Here is a 21,674-nt window from a genome sequence, read left to right as displayed (position 1 = left end):
TGTATCAGTTATTGAATATATACATACTGAAATATGTATATATCAGTTATTGTGATATTGTGTGAAAACTGTGTGTATATAATAAAAATCATAGATTCACATGAAAGTGAAAAATTTGCTTTAATTGTACTTCTGTAGCTGTGCTGTTTTAATAGTCCATGATAAGTCTTTTGTCTTATTTTTTTATTTTTAAATTTTTAAAAATTTTGCTTTTCCTCACCCATGTAACATACAGTTAAAAAATATTTTCTTTATTTCATGGGATGAAATTAATGCTTTCAATTGTATGTTGCTGAAATTTTTTTAATTAAAGTTTTTATTTTATAGACTTATTTTATAGGAATAGTAGCAAAATTAAAAGTGACTCAGTGCATTATTTTCAGTTAAAAAAGTAAGGTTTATGCCCCACTTCCTGTATATGCTTAAAAGAAATATGTGCTTTGTCAATTACTTGTTTAGTTTTTGCTACTCATTATTTATATTATCTGCCTAAATTAATAGTTTAATTTAGTAATGATTTTAGAGTGATCTAATGAGTAAGAATTATGTAAAATATTAACTGAGTTGGTAGAAGTGGCTGATATCTGTAAATTTTCTCTAAAGCAGTTCAGGTATAACTGTTTAAATCAGTCGCAAATTTTATGAGATTTTTACTAGTATTTGGGTATAGTTTCTCTATTGATGTAATAACTATGATATTTGGGAAAACACTGATTTTTAATATTTACAGCATTAAGTTACCTTGTTTCTCTCTCTGCACAGCGTTCAAAGAAGTTCGAGAAATTTGAGGGCAAGAATCGCAAGGTGACTTTCAAAATTTTGACCTTTGCATGAGCTTTATTTTTTTTTCACCTCTTCTTCTTCTTTTTTTTTTTTTTTTTTTTTTTTTTTTTGTTTGTTTGTTTGGTTGGTTGGTTTGTGGAAGGGGATTTTTTTCCTTGTGTGAGGTTGCCTTTTTTTTTTTTTTTTTTTTTTTTTGGTACATTTAATTAGCACTCTGCTTTTTCAACACATTTCTGCTGAATTTAATCTTTTCCATCTGCATACTAATGATGAAGAGCACAGTTAATTATGCATCTCTCATTAATTCAAAAATTTATGCTATTTTATTTTTTTTAATCAACTGGTAGATTGATGCAGTTGTAAGTAAATTTAATTTATGCAGTTCAGTGGAAGAGTTTTTACCTATGTGTGGCTGAGCCATCGAAGAAGCGTAAGTGATCAGTTGAGCTAGAGTCAAATCAATGACCTTATGGATGTAAATTTCTTACTTGACTCTTAGTGCTTATGATACCTTAGTGCTCTAATTATTATTTTTTTCCCTTTTTCTTTTTTTCCTCTTTTCCTTTTTTTTTGGGGGGGGGGAAGAAGGGAGGGACGATAAATTTAGCATTAGAATTATCATTCAAAAAACACACACACACACACACAAAAAAAAAAAAAAAAAAAAAAAAAAAAAACCCTTTACCAAACAGTGTGATTTAGTGCCGATAATGAGTGAGGTGACATTATTAATGAGCACAATCATAAAATCTCTTTACTTCAGTTTTATGTAAACCGATAAATTCTCAATTTTATGATAGGATTTTTATAGGGAATAATATTGCTGTTTATCTGTTTTCCATCACATTCTGAAAAAATTATTAACATTTGGGACCTGCCTTCAATATATAACAGCATGCTGTAGAGTATTTTCAAAATTCTGGAATCTTGTCATCAAAAAGGCTGGCATTGATGGATACAATACACAGCTTTATTTGAAAATGGATAAACATTAGCAGTGCAGTGGGGAAAATTATGAAGAGCAATTAAAGCTTTTTATAGGTTATACATGTAATTTGTATATGTTGATTATGTTGCTAATTAAAGGGCAGTCTGTTCCTTCATATTTAGATTAATGCAGGGTCTTTTAAAAATAATGCATGCTTAAATGTTTTTTTAATAAATGATTGTAAGTTCATGCTTCTAGTTTAAGACATCAAATAAATAAAGTAGTTTTCATTCTGCAACAATTTTAGTTTTGCAAAACAAATGCCTTCCATAATGGAATAGAGCCCACCAGCAACTGAGCAGTGAAGTTGCTAAACACTGATAGTTCCACCTGGGCTCAAATCCTATTCGATGATCCTGCCTACATGAAAGTTTTCATAGTTTTCTACATGTATAACAGAGATACAAGCCGGCTTCTCGTAGAAAGCCCTTTACAAAGTCATTCCTCCCTATAGCCCTCAAGCTGCTGTAGTCAATTAACCTAGAGTGAAGTTGTGGTAGTCAGTCAGTCTAACCATAATGGAATAAAAAATTTTATTCAAGTTCCACCTCTTATGGAAAATCCTAGAAAAATCATAGAAATGAAAAATGATCAAGGAATGTGAAAAAAACTAAAATAAATAAATATCATTAATGTCATCAAATAATAAAAAGCTGATTTTAAAAGTTAATAATAGTTCAACATAGATAATATTAATTATAATAAAAGTTAAATTTTTTTATTTTATATTAACCAGTTATTGTAACCAGTAACAAAAATTGTCCCTTAAAAAATATGAATGAAGAGTTACTGTAAACTTTTTCTATTTAGCCTACCCGACATTTAATAACAATTCTGCCAGTCACTTGCTGTTTTCTACAGTATGAGTAGTTGTTCATTCTTTGTTTTAGAAATTTAACTCTCCTTTCACATACTTTGAACTGATGAATAATTTAAATTAGATTTTATAACAATCTTTGTTATTTCATTGCATTTTGTTTTAAATGCATAAAATTATTTAGGTACTTATTGGATAATTAGTTCAGCATTTAAAGCATTAAATGGACATCTTAGTAACCTATAAAGGGTGTTCAAATGAAAAAGTATGAAACATTGCAACAACCAAACCGGTTTAAATTTGAATATGCCACTTTGGCATAACGTAGTGAGACATCTAAGGAGGCAAATGCAGTATCCTACATGGTTGTGCGCATGCACAAGTATCCACACATCACATCGGAATGAAGCAGGCAGTTGTGTGTTCCATCCAATTGATGTGGCAGTGCAGTGATGATCTTGGCATTCACAATGCAAAATTTAATGACTGATGTTCTGCGTCGGATTGTTGGCTGTATTCAGAGCAGGACTTTCTCATTCTACTTTCTCACTGACTTGTCGGACCCATAGTCTGCTCTGTATACAGCCACCACTTGTTGATGAATATTGGCCAGTTTAATCCCTTCCACAGTAAAAAATCTGATAACATCTTGCTGTTCCTCAGTTGTCGAAGTGGCCATGCCAAAGTGGCATATTCAAATTTCAAGCGGTTGTTGTTGACATTTCATACCTTTTTATTTGAACACCCATTATAATTCTCTTTTGATTTTTGCAATATATAATTGATATATAATTTAGAATATATTTAATTTATAATTTGCCCTATTGAAAATTGTAAATATTTGTAGTGATTTTCTGATTAATAAAAAGTATTTATAATACAGACCTGTTGCTACACTTAGATATACATATTATATCTAAGTGTAGCAACAGGTCTGTTTTATTCTTATTACTTACTGAGGAAATTTTACCTTTTGGTGGAATCATCAGTGGTATTTAAAGTGAAAGTGATTCATACTACATTACATGTTAATTATTTTGGATAACTTTTTGGAATTTGTTTTATAGCAACAGATCTGTTTGCTTTGCCCTTTTCTGCAAAAGATATGAATTGAACTGACAAACCAGTCTATGACTATTTGCACATTTCTAGGTGTATCTTTGTCATTGCTGCAACAACTCTTTTGAACTTCCAGAATAATAGAGAAACAAATCGAAACAATGTAATAAAGGCTAAATAAAAGTGAACTGTAAAATTGGGGGGAGTAAGATTTTCAAATTGGTGTGAATCATATATAAACTGTCAATTTCAAGGATGGCATTACTCATATGGATTCCTTTTCTGTAAAGAGCAAAAAAATTCTGAGGATAATTTTTTGTGTTTTTGAATTTTTCAATATAGACTTTGATTATGCAATATTATTCCAACTTTTAGTACACCATTTCTGTAAAATGATATTTCTAGACAGATTACTGTAGATGAACCCTTAGGAGTTCACTTTTGTACTAGCAGGCAATCAAAATTATACACAATGCTTTTATTGCTTCATACATTTGCCAGTATAGAGTTTGTTAGTTACAGCCTAACTTATTCTTCTGCCATACATTGTAAATCTCATTAAGAGTTTAACTTTAAACCAGGAAAAACAATGCATGCTAGATGGAAGAAACTATTACATGGAATTGTAAAAATACGCTTTTTGTGACACAAATTAGTCAGATAATGAAATAAAAGAAAATTCTGAATAAGTAAGTTCAAAATCAGTAAGTTTTAAAATATATTATAAATCATTTATCTGAATTTCAAAGGAAAATATCTTGAAATGGGTATTTGATTTCTGAAATAACAGTTGTTAGTTCTGCATTCAAAATTTGTGTTTCTGAAAACTATTCAAATCTTCTTATGCTGTTTTCTCAATAGACTGTGTGTACTTTCTAACAACTTCAAAATTCTTCTAAATGTCCTTTTTGGTTGGTGCTTTCTGAGGAATTTTCACATTTAGAAGTTCCATCATCATTAAATTTTTCCCTTAAATCAGCAATGTAATGTGGAAATCTTACATATCTATCTTCTAATGGATAAATTATATTTGTTTACCTCCTTGATAATAACTAATGATACATTTTTTTTTTTTTTTTGATTTAATGATGATTGCTGGGTTTTTTAAGAGAGAGAAATATTGTTGCAATTTGGAGGGGGGGGGGAGATTAGAAAAAAAGAGAAACTTGTTTGTTTTTGTTTACACTGGAATATATGTGGTTTGAATCAGTATCTTAGAAGTGACTTGATAACCAAAATATATTAATGGGAAAAGAAATAGAAATTGGTCAAGACCAAATAAATCTGACATAATAAGCAGAATGACTTATTACTTACTGTACATAATTTGATAACAAGGTTTAGCTGTATGTATGTGTATGTTTAATGCCTGTATGCATGTGCACATGTTTGGTTAACAAATTGCTTATGTTAAAAAATAAATGTTCTGTCAATTTTGATATCATCATTATAATTTAAGCTGTTAATTTATTAGTATATCAATTGCATAACCTAATCATTATACTGAGGAGTTAAGTAATATGGTTAATTTTTATTTAAATATTTTCTGATTTCATTTAGAAAAATTGTGGTGTTTAATTGTATGCATATTAAATTATAACATTGTTTAACATATATTTAATATTTTAAAAATGAAATGCTTCTAATTAACTGTGCTCTTGCTTTTTTGATGTTGCTTTCATTATCTGTTAAATCATATATGTGATTTCAAAGCAATTTAAAATCTGAAATATGTTTTATTTTTTCAATTTTAGTCAGTATTCCTCATTAAAGTTATTTAATTTGGAAACTTCTTTAATTAATGCATTGGTTATCTTTTATTTATTTATTATGTTTAATATTTTCCATATTTTTAATAACGTCAATCCATTGTATTTTAGTGCTTTTTAGATAAAAAATTTAAAAAAATACATTTAAATTCAAGTTTTTTATTTTTTTGTATCAGCAAGATTTATAACGCCTAAAGAATAAGTAATAAGAATGTAAATGTGATTATACTATTTTGAAAACATGAAGTGTAAAGTTCAGTTAAAATTTGACATAACCATGAATAGATGTGTTTTAAAGTATGACATAATCATGGATAAAAAATAATGCAATGTTGTTTCAAGCTACAAAAATCAGTAAAAAAGTGCAGTAATTAAAAATTAGTTAATGGTAATGTTGCTGTGACTGAAAGTTGCGTACAATGCTTCAGTGATTGGCTTTAAAAAGACAGCAATTGTTTTTATACATATATATATATGTAAATCAAGATCTAACATCAGAATGATAAAGGTTGTGTTTTTTTTGATAAAGTTATGTGGGTTCAAGAACACTATGATGATTATTATAAGAACTTATTAGAGCTTTAAGAAATATTGTATGCTGAAAATGGTTTGAAAATTGGGCAAACGTATTTCCCCTGCATCACAATAATATTCTGTGTTACCTTTTGCTACTGATATGACAGTTTTATTAAATAAAGCCATTACAGTGTTTCTTCACCCACTTTGTTCTCTGACTTTGGCATCATGTAACTGTGGCTCTTTTGTAATGTTGAACTGATCACAAAAGATTAAGCATTTGATTCATTATAGATATTGAAGTAGCTACATAACTAAAGCCACTTATGAAAGGAAACTTCATAAGTGGCATTTAAAGAATGGCTGCAGAAAGAGTTAAGAACAATGAGATAATTATGTTTAAAGCAAAGGGGAATATTCTGAGAGGGAAATAATAACATTATCTTACTATAATTCTTCTTACTTAAAGGTCACCCTATTTTTTAATCATATTGTATGTATGTATATATATTGCCTAAAAGTGAAATAGTGTCTGAGCACCCGAGTACCTGTGCTAAAAGTCTTACTGCATGTAGAATATTTTGTAACATTGCAAATAGTTTTCCATGAAGTAATCTATAAGCTGATATTAAAATTTTTTAAATGATTTTTAAACTGATATTAACATTAAAAAATTTTAAGTAATTATTTGTAATATTTTGAGAGTTATAATAAGCCAAATATTGTTTGTGTTATACGAATCAAAGACACAGAGCTGTCGAGCTGGTGACATGGCCTGTAATAAATATGTTAGTAGCACAACAAGATAATTTAGTAAGTGTGAAAAATGATGGTACCTCGAATCCATTAATAGGGAAGCAAAACCAAGGGAAACATACTACAGTACAGAACATTTATAAACAAATGTAGAAGTTATTATTAAACAGACATGTAAATAAAAGATGCATTGTAATAATATATATATAAGAATAACATACAGATTTTTGCCAATAATAACAACAGATTACTGCCGGGGGGTTACATAATCCAGGGATTTAGTACTGCTGTTGGTACTGTTTAGTACTAGTCTGTTGATGTTAGCAAAATCATTAGGGTCATACGTAGCAGTTTTGGTAACAGGATTATCTGGATTTTTTTTGCTTTTCGTGAAACCTTTTGGCAATATTATAATAGTGGGTTTGAAGCAAACTGACCTTTAATTGTTAGTGGATTCTCTGATTTCTGACACACCACTGCAAATTGGTAATCTGTCTGAGCATACAATTTTGGGCAGTTTGAAGCCACTTTCTATTATTTCTGCTTGAATAAGCACATACAGGGCATACATAACAGAGTAATGGATGCAAAATGGATTTATAAATGAGTAACTTATTATCTATGGATAAAACTCTGTTTTGAGCAATTAGGGGAGCTTTTTGAGCTTGAAACTTTTGTAGAATAGCTGTGATGTGTGAGGTCCATGAAAGTGTCTTACTGAGGATCACCCCAAGATAAAGAACTTGCTTGGCCCACGGAATTGAATCATATTATACAGGGAATTATGCCATAAAAGTTCAGGTTCTTCTTGAACTTCTGCTTTCTGGTGAATAGAATTGCTTGGGTCTTGCTAACATTGGCTTGGATTTTCCATCTAATGAGCCAAGTCTCTGATATGTGGATGTAGTTTTATAATCGTTGGATGACTGAACCTGCAAACCCACTTTGTACAAGGATCCTTGTGTCATCTGCATACATAGCAAGTGTCGTATCCTGTGTTGCAGGGATGTCGTTCACCCATAAGGGACCCTTGTGGGAACTGGTCTTGATCGGACGAGGTGTAGAATTTATTCCAGCTACGTGCACAACAAAGTATCTATTGATTAGGTAAGAGTTGGTGATGTTTATGATGTAGTCTGGGAAGTACAGACAGTGTAATTTTTAAATATGAGGGCATCCAGCCATACTCTATTGAAAGCCTTGGTTGTGTCAATAAAGATTCCACCAGTGATTTTTTCCATTAGCCATTTCTTCGGAGATTGTCTCCACAACTCTGTATAGTTGATTCCTTGTCACTGGAAGCTAAACTGATTTGGAATGATGATGTTTTTGTCATTCAGGTATTCATTAATCCAGCAGGACTGTTTCATAACTTGACTCAGAGATGTGAGTAAGCTTATGGAAGTATGGGCTTATTCACAAGCTTATAGAAGTCTATAAGAATCAGGCCCTGATGGAGGTTTGCCATGCTTCAGGATCAGAATAACTTTTTCAGTCTTCCATGTCCTTGGGTAATGCTAATATTTGAGTACAATGTTCCAGATTTTAGTAAACAGGAAGGTGATTTTCATTGGGAACCTCTTATTCATTTCATTACTGATTTTGTCGAGGCCAGGGTTCTTCTTTTTCTTAAGCTTTTGAATGTAGCAAGAGACTTCCGAAAGTAGAACTGGATTGATGTAAGTGTATGGAGTTGTGAAAGTTACTAACAAGGTTTTCTTTTGTTGTATCATGAATGTTGTTGGTGCAGAACTGAGTTTCCAGAAGCTGAGCTAATAGTTCTGCTTTCTCAGTTTCAGTGTGATAGATCCTTTAAGGGGGGACTTATATTGTGGCATTTGGTATACCTAGATATCGTGGAACCTCTCCTACAGTGAGTTATCATCTATGGAGAGGGAATTTAGGTGATTGTCCTGTCTGTTCCTGGGCCTGTAGAACCGCCTTCTAGCAGCATTTCTTTTCTTGATCAGGTTGGCAAGCTCTTTGCTTCTAACTTTTCTTTTGGCAGTCTTATTCTTATCATTTTCATTGGCAATTGTTTCAGTAAACTCCTGGATGTAACTATCAATATCATCTCCCAATTGTATCATGGGTAGCATATAATGTATGATGTTGAGAGCTTACACAAATTTTTGCTGGTGTGCTGTAACTACTTGATATCGTGGAACATTCTGACTAGATTCATATATATATATATATATATATTGCTGCAGTTTTATTTATTTATATATCAGAGTGTGTATGCATGTACGTTACATATAAAACAACGATATATATAAGAAATTTAGCACTAATTTACTAATTTTTCACAAAGACCAAAAACTTAAATTCATAAGTAATAAATTTCAAATAATCCTATAAATGCAAAAAGAATTTAAAAAAAAATTTAAAACCAAAATGCTTCAAGCAAGCAATACACCAGTTCAAGAAATCGATGAAATTTGAAGAAAAACGAGCGTAATAGAAGAAAAATTCAATCAACTTTTATGCCACTTTGTCAGGAGGAGGAACGTTGAAATCATTTGAAATCTCTCTTCCACAGAAATTCTTTCATTTCTGTATCCAGAATTAGCCAATAAACCATTTCAATGTATTTTAATTATAATAAATTACCCGAAAATTTGGCTCCTCTTCAAAGCAAGGCAAAACAAGTAAATTATAATTTTTATATATATTTCTGCATGCCTTGTACCTTAAATAAAGAAAATTGTATTTAAAGAATTGAAAAAGTAAGTGAAATAATAAAATACTTCAGCAAAAAATTCAATTGGCTGAAATCTTATGTAAGTTTCTGCATCATTAACTTTATGTAAGAAAATATTACATCAAATTATTTTGAAATTGTGCAGTTTAAAGAGTTTTATTTATAGGCAATCACTGTTTTTAGGACAGAAAGGGCAGAAGTAACCAAATTTAAATAAAGGGTTTTATATATATATATATCTACCTAAATTGATAAATTCCAGCAAGAATTTTTCTAAATGTGTAACTTATTCTAAAAAGTGTTCAAGGCGGCTATATTGCAGAATATTAATATTTTTTGTGATTCATTAAGAATTTATTGTAGTACTTATTAAGCTTGGTATTTTTATTGAAGCATTTTAAACTTTTATATAGAATGATAAAAGGGAGTACAGGAAAGCTTCTCAGTTTAGTATTTTTATGCTTTAGTATGTCAAATTTAACTGTAACTTGTTTTTAATGGACGAATTTTCTTATTAGTCTATCCAAACTTATTGATACCCAGAATTAATGCATTTAAATCTACTAATATCTGAGAATTTTTCTAATTGAAATGAATAAGAAAAGTACTATTGGAAGATTATCAAACCCTTCTATGCTTTACAGGACTATTTGAATTGAATCTTAGTTTCTGAGTTGTTTGACTTTTTGAATTTCTTTCTTTAAATTAAATAATTTCTTGATAATTATGGTAACTGCTTTTCTGCTGAGCCAGAAAGGCTGTTTCATTGATTTCTTTCAGTATGAGTTTTATTAACGACTGCACAAATTTTGCATTTCACATCATGGATTTCACTATTGAATTTTTATTGTTTCATTTTTTTTATCAGAGTATATTTTTTCCCTCAATAATGAAATTATAGTGTTACAAAACAGTAAGCATCTTGTACTGCACCTACATTATTCTAAGTATTTTTTCCCTAACTATAAAGCTTTTTGGTGTTTAAAAAACACAATGTAAAAAGTGTCTAAAAGTGTTCATCAAAAAAAGCACAAAGAACACAACAAATGCACTAACTGTTAAACCCATCTTTAGTCATTTGTTTATCATCCTTAATGTTTCTTTGTTCAGTTATCACTATTGTGCACAGCTAACTATGTTTAGAATCTCGACATTTGGTGCTTAAAAAACACTTAGTATGAAATTGTATCTAAAAGTGTTAATCAAAGAAGGTCAAGGAAAACAACGATTAACATGATAGCTAAACACGATAGCTATTGAATGAAAGAACAATTAGCAGTTAAGCAAAGCAAACGTAAGTTATTTCTTATAACCCTGCGATGCCTGGAACAGATGCAGTAAGTGACAGAAGGTTGAAATCGAGTTAACTGGAGTTAATCTGTTGTGGTCCAAAAACTACCACGCCTGAACTTGATTACTGCTTTTTGCGTAATTGGGCTAGCATGAATCTATCTTAAGAATTAAACATAACAATAATAGGTTTGAGCCGTGTTTAGTAACAAACCAAGATTTAATTTAAAAAGTAATTCTTGGCCTCTATCTGAGAAGTCTGTATTTATATGATGAAGCTAAGAATTATGCCATTTAATTTTTTATGAATCATTTTCATTTTTTTCATAAAGGTATAATTTTTTAATTCCAATTAGTATTTAAATTGATTTTTAGTATTATTTTACAAATTTTATATAACATAGAATTTACAAGTTTTATTTATATTCAAGTTTTCTATCTATAAATTCAGTTTAATTTTGCTGAATAGTTTTTGAGAAATTTATATGTGTATTGTATATAACTGCATGCACATGTTAATAGTGCATGTAAGTTGAGTCAATTTTGGATTCCATATCTTTTTGATGATATATCAATAATACATATTTATTCTTTGCACCATGAGTGTTGAGATAGAATTTTAGAAGTAGTTTTGTTATGTTAGTTTTACTCAAAAATATATTTGGAAAACTCTTTCATATTATTAAATGCATATAATATTTAAAACCAGCTGTAAAATTAAATAACAATGTATTTTGTAAAATGAAGAGAAATATAGTTTTATGTTTAATGAAAATGTGCCTAATAGAATCGTGGAAGTATAAAAATTTGTCAAGAACTACATGATACAAAAAGTTTGTCTTTCAGTAAAATCTTGGTCACAGTATTTATTCTGTGATGTTCTCCAATAAAAATAAAATAAAAATGAAATTAAAGTATTATACATTAGAAACCAAAGGAATTTTTTAATATTTGACAAAACTTATCTAGAATTTAAAGTTACTTGCAGAGAACTGTAATAAATATTTCTTCTGTTCAACTTTTACTTTTTTGATAGAAAATATATATATAAATTGTAAGCAACAGTAATGTTATAATTTTTCAGTCCGTAAGAAGTATTATGTGAAATAGTTGATCATGCATGATTTGTCTATATAAAGTTTATTCCTTTTGTTATTATTGTTTTATTAATATTGTGTTTCAATAACTCTATGCAAGCTGTCTGATTTGTCTGATAATGAGGATTCTGGATCTTCAACACAATCCCTCATTGCTGTGAGTTAGATTGCGTTTTGGCAGCTTTTTTAAAGCACAGATAACACTTATTCTTATCCAAGCTTAATTTTTAATGCAATATTTTATATTTATAATTATTTTTCCCAGTACGGTAAAGTCAGGATTATATTTGAAGTTTATCACTATAAACTGTACTAAATATATAAATAATATTAATTTGCACTGCAGATAATAAATTGTTTCAGAATTAATAGCTGAAATAAAACTTATTGTTCTTTATAATTTACAATTCATGCTTCATGTTTTAAGTATCTGCACTTGCAGTTGTTACCGAGTGTTTCTGATATACCATTGCAATGCATGCTTTTCATTTTTTTACTTTTTTTGTGTATGTTTCAGTACAAATGCCTTGATCATTTCTATTCACTATGCTGTCTTTTATTTCCTTAACATATAACATCTGACAGTGTGCTTAAATAGTTTTTTATTTTTTAATTTATGAATTGAAGATGCATTTATATTATTGCATTATATGATATTTCTGTATAATTACTTTAATAGTTTTTTGTGTCAAAAACTTCTTTTGCTATCTGTAAAAAAATTAAATTTATTATAATTAAAAATCCACTTTTAAAAAAGATGAAAGTTTTTTTTTTTTTTTTGTTAATACCTATAAAGAATAATATTTTCATTAGTTTAAAAAAGATGGCCAGTATCTAAGTTAAGAGTAGTATAAACTTTGACGTAATCAAATCTTTTCTGACTTTTGTTCCTCCCCCTGAATAATTGTTCGCTTTATTAGAAATCTTTTAATTTAAATGTTTAAGTTCTCATGCAGCTATTTAATATTGTTATAGAAACAAAAATATATCATGCTTGCATGTTTATTATTATTATTATTTACTTTATGAACTGCATGTATGGATTATTTTTTTACTGTCATTATCCCTATTGTTATTTTTAAAATCTAAGAATTAAGTAATTTTGTTTTAATTTTATACCTGGTAATACAGTAGTTTAGCTATATAAGTATTCTGGTTTCCTAGCATAAATGTGATCTATCTCGTATCATGAGAAATAATTCTCAGATTATTCAACCAATTAAGAGCAATTTTTAAACTGAAATTTTATAATGTGGGATTTACTAGTATGTTAGTAGTGATTCTGAAAGCTTTGCAAATCTATCATAAGACTTAATTCTTCTTATTAGTAATAATATAATACTGTTATAGTAAAATTGTATAATAAGTTTCAATCTAGCCTATTTTTGAATCTTCATATGCTATTCTTTTTTCCTTCTTAATATTTTGGAACTTAAGGATTTTAAATAAGAAAAAATTTCAAACAAAATATATATTTAAGGAATTAAAGCAATTAACTAACTAAAGTTGAAAGTGAATACGAATTTATTTTGCAGAACTTCTTTGTGACTTACCTTTATTTAATAACTATTTTATAATGAAAGAAAAGTATCTCATTATTTTGTTGCAATATGAGTGACAAATTTTAGCCCATTAAATGCAATTTATGTGTGTGTGAAAATGTGTTAAGCATAAAATTAATGATCTAATGTTATCTAACAATGCGTGAGAATGCTAACATTATTACTGTAAAAGGAGATTTCATTTTGTGTAAGAATAATTTCTTCTGAATCATTATTAACTATGAGAGACTACATGTAACTTGTGCTGTTACTTGCATCTCTTATTTAAGATATTTAAATTTTTATAGGTGATTTTTAAGTCAAAAGTATCCATATTCTTGATATTGTAGATTCATGCTTGTATTGCAGTTGATAATTGATTGCCTGCTAAAACTGATATTTAACTGTATATACTAGAACAATTTTGAACCAAAGTTTGTCTTCTTTATAAATCAAATATAAAATATTTTGTAAAGCCTGTCAACATATAAGAAATTAGGAAGAATATTAATAATTATTTAGAAGTGTTATCATTTAAATAATAAGTACTTATTGTTTTAGGGTCAGCACTTTCAACTTCAGTTCAATATTTTATTAAATTAAGTATATGATGTATATCATTAATGCACAGGTGTCCAGAATTAAAGAACATTATTTCAAAGCTGCCTACAAGAAAAACCAGTCATCAGAAAATGGTGAAATTTTGTGGTGGACTTTGGAAATGAAAATGTCTTTCAGAGGGAAAAAAAAAGGAGGGGTTACAAATATTGATACCATAGGGCATTGTATTAATAAATTGCACATTTAACATGTTTACATTGCTTTTTAATTTTACAATTTTGTTTTTTTTTTTTTTTTTTTTTTTTGCAACAAAACATGTTCTACATGCAAGCCATTATTTTCAGCTACGATCTGAAATTATAAGATGGCATGGTCCCCAGTTGACCTAAGTGAGTGCTGGGGAATGTTGAGCATATGGAGTAAAATGCTGGCCTTTACAATTAAGTAAAGTTCTAGAGTTGTCATGATTTTCACAATATTTCAAATGCCTCCAAAGCCAAAAATTGCATGGATTGAGGTCTGGGGATCGTGGAGGCCACACAATACACAATAATATCGGCTGATGACACATGTGAAATGACATTCAAGAACATTCATAACACGCCATGTAATGTGTGGAGGAGAGCATGTCACTGGACGTATAGAACTTTACTCCTTGAAAAAGCACAGGCCAAGAATAAATGATGCAAAAAATTTATACCATATCATCACTTTTGGTGAATGTGACAGAACTTGTAAGATATTGGCATTAAATTTTTGGTTCCCAAATTCGATAGTTATGAATATTCACTGCACCATCCAAATAAAAATGCACTTCTGTGCAGTGGATATTCAAAGGCTATTTTGAACTGACTTCAAAGTGAGCAAGAACCTGAAGTGATAACTGTAGTCAAGCATCAAATTCATGTGGAAGCAACCGCTGCACCAGTGAAAGTTTATAGGGATAATGTAAGAGAATGTTCTGCAAGATCTTATGGACAGTTGAATGCAGTTTATCCAATGTCTCTGCTTCATGCTGGACAGTGGTGCTAGGCTGAAAGTTTAAAGCCGTTTCTAATACCTCCTGAAGTGCAACTTCCTGTACTGCTTCTGAAGAAGCGAGTTTTGTTTGCTCTTCCAGGACGAATGGAAAATGATCCTGTGATGAAATAATTAAAATTTGAAGAAACAGGAAACAATCCTGTTTCTTCAAATTTTTATCATTTTCTGTAGCTTTTTAACATTTATTGGACCTCTTTGAAATCCCTTCTAAGCCTGAAATTTCTCTAGAGCAGCTGCTGTAGAATAACTGTTTTAGTAAAACAATTTTGCTAACAAAGTGCTATCTCGCAAACTTATCGGAGGAGCAAGCACAATGAAAACAAAATCTCTGTGAATGTTTCTTGATTTTATAACAATTGCTATATTAGTACAGGATTTCAAAGTAAAATGCCCTCTGGTAGCATTATTTGTAACTAATTTTTTTTTTTTTTTTTCACTGAAAGACATTCCCATCCCATCGTTAAGTCCACCATAAAATTTAATGATTTTCTGATGACTAGTTTCGCCTGGAGGTAGTTTTGAAATAGGGTTCTTTAATTCTGGACATCCTGTATACTGGCTGTGTCTTATGTTTAAAAATTATTAATTATTTGCATTGCAGAATTGTTCTTCCATACTTTCAAAATATTTATTGTGCTCCTGACTCTTTAGTTCTTAATGTAACACTTGTATTAAACATTAGTAAACAATAAATTTTATTAAAATAATTTTTTTCATTGAACTTTATAAAAACTAGTTGATACAGTCATGTTTCTGCAATTTTTATTTAATTTGATACTAATTGGCCAAAACTCTCACAGAAAGCTATTTCTATATTTTCATCTTTTATCAAATTTGAAGAGCATATTTTTCTATTAAATTTTGAGCACTTTCCTTTTATCAGTTATTTTTATGGTGTCCTAGTTTGCGTATTTTTAAACTTTAAATATTTGTATAATATTTTAAATACTTATTCAAAATTTTCTGCTTTAGTATCTAGTTAGTTAGCTTTAACATTTGCATTTACAAATTGAAGAAGTATTCTGTTATAAGAATACAAAATGTAGCAATGATATTTAAAATTTGTTCTTATCACATTGATTTTTCAACAGGGAGATGAAGACAATATAATTCATCATCCAGTTGGTTTTAACCCAGTGTTATTTTCGTTTAAAGCCAAAGCATTCTTTGCAAAGAAAAAGGTAATAATTTTAAAATTTTTCTTCATTATATATATCTCTGTTATAGTTAATAAATGCACATATGAATCTTTTTCACTAATTATGCATATTGCTATTATCAAGATTCAAAACATGTTTAAATGCTCTTTGTGCATTTTTTTAATGTGTGCATTTTTTATACTTTGAAAAGGCTTCATTGAAGATTGGAGATTCAGAATGGTCAGATAAATTTTCATTAGATGCTGTTGGCAGCTCAGGAACAGTAATAGCAAAAACTAAAGATGGTAAAACATATGGTGTAAGTTCTTTATTATGATCATATGTTGTGTGCAAGTTTTATTCTTTTTATCCTTGAGTATAGCATGCTCATATACACTTTTAAGCATTTATACTAAAAGAAAGATATAAAAAAAGTACTTGATTATTTTGAATTGTTGCTTATGCATAGTTTTATTTGAGCCAAGTAAAATGCCTATTTTTCATGGGAGGAAAAAAAAGCTTTTTGCAAAATACCTGCAAGTGCTTGGAAAAATAACAGAGTTAGGGGAAGGCAATTAAGTTAAAACACATCATATTATTCAGTATTAAAAACTTTGAATGAACTTTACTTTTCCTTCACTGTCTTACCAAGTTGAGTGGCATACAAAATTAACATAAATATAAAATATGCACTAGGTTCCATCATATTCTGTGCATATTTAATTGCACTGGTATTCATGTAGTTAAGGTCGCTGAATAGTAAGAGTTTGAAGCTAGGTGAACAGGTTGGCTACATGAATGGCTTTAGTGGTTTTCTGCAAGTATAACATAAACATGTTCCAGTTTGCTTGAAAACGTCCTCCACAAAGGCATTCCTCCCCTTGGACAAATAGCTGTTGTTTGTTATACACAACTAACTATAACCTGTGAATATTTAACCATCTAACTTTTAAATTTCAATATATATTGCATACATTTAACTTAATTTGAATAATCTTCATATTTAAAAGAACATGTGCGCTGCACTTCATGCATTTAAGTTTCCAAAATATACATATTTAATAGCTCAAAATGTGTATCTGTAATAGCTGTAATGCTCATTTATGTACAGCATAATTGAAAAGTGGCAGTAAAAGTAAAAATTCAGTAATTCAAAAAGTGTAGGCAGTAGCATGATGTAGTTTTCACAAAAGTGTGCTTATAGAAATGAGATTTTTTTTTTCTTGTAATGAAAAATTTTATTGCCAGAATAATTATATGCTTACTTGAAGTCACAGATGTGCAGAAGTCAGTGGATGTTATGGCCATGCTGAAAGAAGTTATTCACTATTAGGTGACAAAAATATATAGTGTCATGCAGCGTCTGATGCAAATTCTCATAAAGAATCGCACAAAGAATTTGTATCCTGTCTGCATTGCAAACGGTACTGAACCACTGTGCAAACTTCTGACATGACTGAAGTGTTACTTATAAATGAAAATGTAACAATCTGGTAGTAAAATCTTTCATTATTAAAAAAGGGGGAGAATGTGCATTTCTGTGAAAACCGCGTTGATCGACTGTACTTTTTGAATAACTGAATTTTCACTTTTGCATTACTATTTTAAAGTTTGTTAATGCATTTTTGCTTGTGTTAAGTTTGCTTATTTATTGTTTTAAATTTCCCATGTTACATGACATAGAACTAGGTCATACCACTATTGGCTGTGCTGAAAATCTTTGAAACAACATATAGTGGCTTTTCTTTATGATTGGCCACCTTATTTTTTACTTTCTTTTAGTTTGACTGTAAAGACTTTTTATAGTGGTGTTGCTAATGGAAAATGTAGCCAGCAAAATTTTTAATAAAGCATGATGAAGCTAGTTGAGTATAACATTTAGAAGAAGTTATTTTTATCTTTTCTATAATTATTTTCCTAAAGTACAAGAATTGTTAAAGGATTGTACATTGATTTAATAAAAGAAGTAAACATTACTGTATGTATTTTTATCATACAGTAATTTTTACTTCTTTTATTAAATTATAATTTTTTTTAAGTTATGAGAGAGCGAAATGAATTTCTCAAGTGCTTTGGAAGATTATATAAACTTCTGAGCTGTGCATAAACAAATACTTGAAGCGAAAGTTAAACAAAATATCGTACTGTACAATTCCTTGGGTTCTGATGCCCAGAGAATGTAAATAAAAGAAACCTCCTTGATGAAGAAAAAAGGCATTGCTATTTCTTTTTAACTTTTCTTTTGTTTATCACATGAAACAAATACAGTATCCACTACTTATTAAACTCATATATGCTTGGACATGTGTTCTACAGCCACTTAATAAATAATTATACAGCCACATAGTAAACTCAAATATGCTTGGATATGTATTCCAGGCATATTTATGTGGCTGAGTTTAATAGTTGGAGATTTGTGTACCACAAAGTGTGATATCAGTTCTAAACTTAACTTGTAACTAATAACTAATCCAATATTTAATCCTAAATTAATAATGAAAAATTAATGTTAAAATTAAATTATTTATGCTATTTTGAAATTGATATTTTATAAAAATATTTTTATAGTTGTGTATCTTTAACTTTTACAAACACTAGTTCTCTAATCATGTCTCTTTTATATTATTTATCAGTGGTTTTTGTTTGTATTGTCAATTTCATAAAACTGCTGGTATCATTTTTGATCAGTCCTTTCAACTCAAAAGCTTTTCTTAAAATTTGCAGTGCTTTTTAGATTTGATGGCTGTTATCACTTTCTTTTGTATCACACTCGATGTCAGTTTCTGTAGTTCTTTTAACATATTCCATAATATAGTTTTTCGCATGTTATCTCAATGTTATTATTGCTTGACACATATTCTATATATTAATCTTCATAATTTTCCAACTGATGTCTGAAACATTAGCTATAGTTTGCAATTCCTCTGAGACTTCTTCTGCATAAAAAACATATATTTGAAAACAGTTTTTTAATTCTGTTTTAAGAGATTTACCACCTGTATTGATTATAATATGCATTGCCTCTAGCGGAGATATCAACTTAATTACTTCCTTCAAATTGTTTGTATATTTTTGCTAGGTATAGGTTGAACTTTCTGATACTGAAGAACTGACCTTTTGCCAATCTGAATTTACAAGCAATGATATGAGTTTAATAAATAGTAGATTTTTTATTGATTAATATTTGTTTTGGTTCCTAGAATTCTCATCTAATAAACATTTGATTTTAAAAACCAGTGAGTTTAATAAGTGACGAGTATTATGAATGGAAAATGAACAGAGTAAGATTGCGTTTGAGAGAAAGAGAGCTCAGTTCTGTTCAGTTCCCAATTCCTCTCAGTGGCTGCAACATGAGATGAAAAGGCTTTTATTGAATGAGCTTATTTCAAAAATAATTTTCAATTTAGTAAAATTTTACTGCTGACATAAACTAGATCCTAACTAATTTTTAACTGATAAATTGTTAACTGATTTGTCTAAAATTGGTATTCAAAATGCCATTTATTATTTGAATAGAAAGTCTTTACAAGGAAATTTTAGTGTAGCATTTTCTTGTTCCTTAAGGGTTTTGTTTGTGTCCTTAAGTGTTTTCTTAAGTGTTGTCAATGCTAGTAGGTAATTTTAAAATAACCAGTCCTCTTGTTAAATTTCCTGCAATTACATTACTGCCATTTATGAATCTGAATATTATCTTCAATATATATTGAGAAACAGAGCTATTTTTTAATCTAATAAATCTGATGACTATTCAGATTTTAATTTAATATGAAATGACTAACAGAGCTGTTATACAATATCAAATATTATCTATTTAACAAAATTTCATGTATTTATGAAATAATTACTCAGCAGAAAAAATTTAATTTTGAATTGTTGGTGAGCAGGAAATTTATTTTTCTAGACTTTTAAATGCTGGGAAAACAAATGTATTTTTATTTCAATTACAAGTAGAACATCCTAATAGTTTGCTTCCATTCTTCTTTACCTGTTTCTTCATTTTCTAGCATAATTTTTTGTGTTTGTAATGTTTTTCACAGTAATTTTATTAAAAAAAAGGAGGAATGTTATGAACTTATGGTGAAATCCCACCCTTCTATCTTGATTTTTAATTCATTTTATAGAAAGCATGCTTTTTAATTAAAAAATAAAGAAAGAAAAAGAAAACACATTTTATTAATTAATATTTTTGTATTCTAATTTTTATGTATTTTGACATATAAGCTTCTGTAAGATAATAATAATTTATAAGATAATCTACTGTATGTATGTTTTTTTGACTTCAGATTGGTGTGCAAATAAAACTCGGTCAAGCTGGCTTAACAAAGATGATCATTTTTACCCCCTATTATCTTCTTGTAAATAATTGCAAAGTAAGATTTTGAACATTGAAAATATCCATTGGTTTGCTTTATGTCAAGCTATATAAGCATGTATGCATGCCGCTATGTACTGCATTTCTGTCATTGTTTTTTTCAGCATGATCTAGAAATCCAGGAAATTGGTGCTTCTAATGAATGGATAAAATTGCCTAAGAATGAGGTATTTTTTGCTTCTTTATTATTACTTTCTTTAAACAATTGTAAGCATCAAAAAATTTTTAATTAATTAAATTTATATTCTTAATTACATTCATTTAGTATTTAATTGAGAATGAGTGCAGCAACACTTTTGTGTTTTAAGATGATATATTTTTGATGATATATTTTTTGTCTTTGAGTTATTGAAAATACTGTACTTTACTTTGTGTGCTTACTTAATTATATTATTACTTTCTTCGTAATTTACATTTTAATAATAAGATTTATAAACCATCTAGCTATATAAGGCCTTTAAATTTGACCAAATAAAACTTTCTTCATTTTTTAATCTGATTAATTAATCATTAATTATTTAATTTCATTATTTTTTAATCTCTCTTCATTAATTTAATTAATAATTTTTAATGGGTGGTCACCTTTTAATGAAATATTAGATTAAAACTATTTTTGTAATAATACGAGGGTTGGGGTAAAAGTCATGGAAACTATTTTTTTCTTATAGATATGTGAACAGATCATAAAACGTATATGTGTCATGTGCAAGTTCTGCAGGCATAGTCTGTATGCAGAACAGCAGATGGCTCTGTGGTAGCGAGGACTCTGAAATCAGTCAGCTGGTGAGTGTCGTGCGAGATGGAAGTAACCCGTGTTGAGCAGCGCGCTTACATCAAAATAGGTGTTCTCCAAGGGAGAAATGCAATGGAATGTCACAGTGAATTAGTAGAAGCCCTTGGGGATAATGCCTTACTATATCGTACAGTAGCATGGTGGGTAGGAAAGTTTCAGCAAGGACGTGTGTCAACCAGTGATGAGCAACGTTCAGGAGGACCGGTGAGCGTGCGGACCGACTTGGCACGTGCCGTCATCAAGCACCTCATGGATGAAGACAGACGATGGACATTACTGGAGTTAGAGAGGGCAAATGGCATCGAGAAACGCATCGTCCACAGGATATTGCATAATGAGCTACAGCTACGCAGAATCGCTTCGCGGTGGGTACTGCATGCACTGGCGGAAGTTCAAAGGTTGGTGCGCTATGCAATATACTCCGACCACTTTCCACGCTGGCAACAGG

General features: G+C 29.4%; 1 protein-coding gene across 8 annotated transcripts in view; it reads left to right on the top strand.

The window, feature by feature from the left end:
* Positions 1 to 21,674, top strand: part of Vps13 (vacuolar protein sorting 13C) — a 334,969-nt gene that overhangs the window by 208,851 nt on the left and 104,444 nt on the right. For 5 of the 8 annotated variants that reach the window (XM_085815349.1, XM_085815348.1, XM_085815350.1 and 2 more), the window contains 6 exons: positions 763 to 804; positions 11,880 to 11,936; positions 16,014 to 16,103; positions 16,273 to 16,380; positions 20,345 to 20,431; positions 20,538 to 20,600. In XM_085815349.1, the coding sequence (XP_085671475.1) occupies positions 763 to 804; positions 11,880 to 11,936; positions 16,014 to 16,103; positions 16,273 to 16,380; positions 20,345 to 20,431; positions 20,538 to 20,600 (447 nt within the window). The remainder of the gene's footprint in view (positions 1 to 762; positions 805 to 11,879; positions 11,937 to 16,013; positions 16,104 to 16,272; positions 16,381 to 20,344; positions 20,432 to 20,537; positions 20,601 to 21,674) is intronic. The other 3 variants (XM_085815351.1, XM_085815352.1, XM_085815353.1) reach the window with 3 other exon arrangements.

The sequence above is a fragment of the Stegodyphus dumicola genome, chromosome 4 (genome assembly GCF_044657685.1).
Source record: "Stegodyphus dumicola isolate Sdum_Otavi_A_Nest chromosome 4, ASM4465768v1".
Lineage (NCBI taxonomy): Eukaryota > Metazoa > Arthropoda > Arachnida > Araneae > Eresidae > Stegodyphus > Stegodyphus dumicola.
This window is presented reverse-complemented; position numbering and strand designations above follow the sequence as displayed.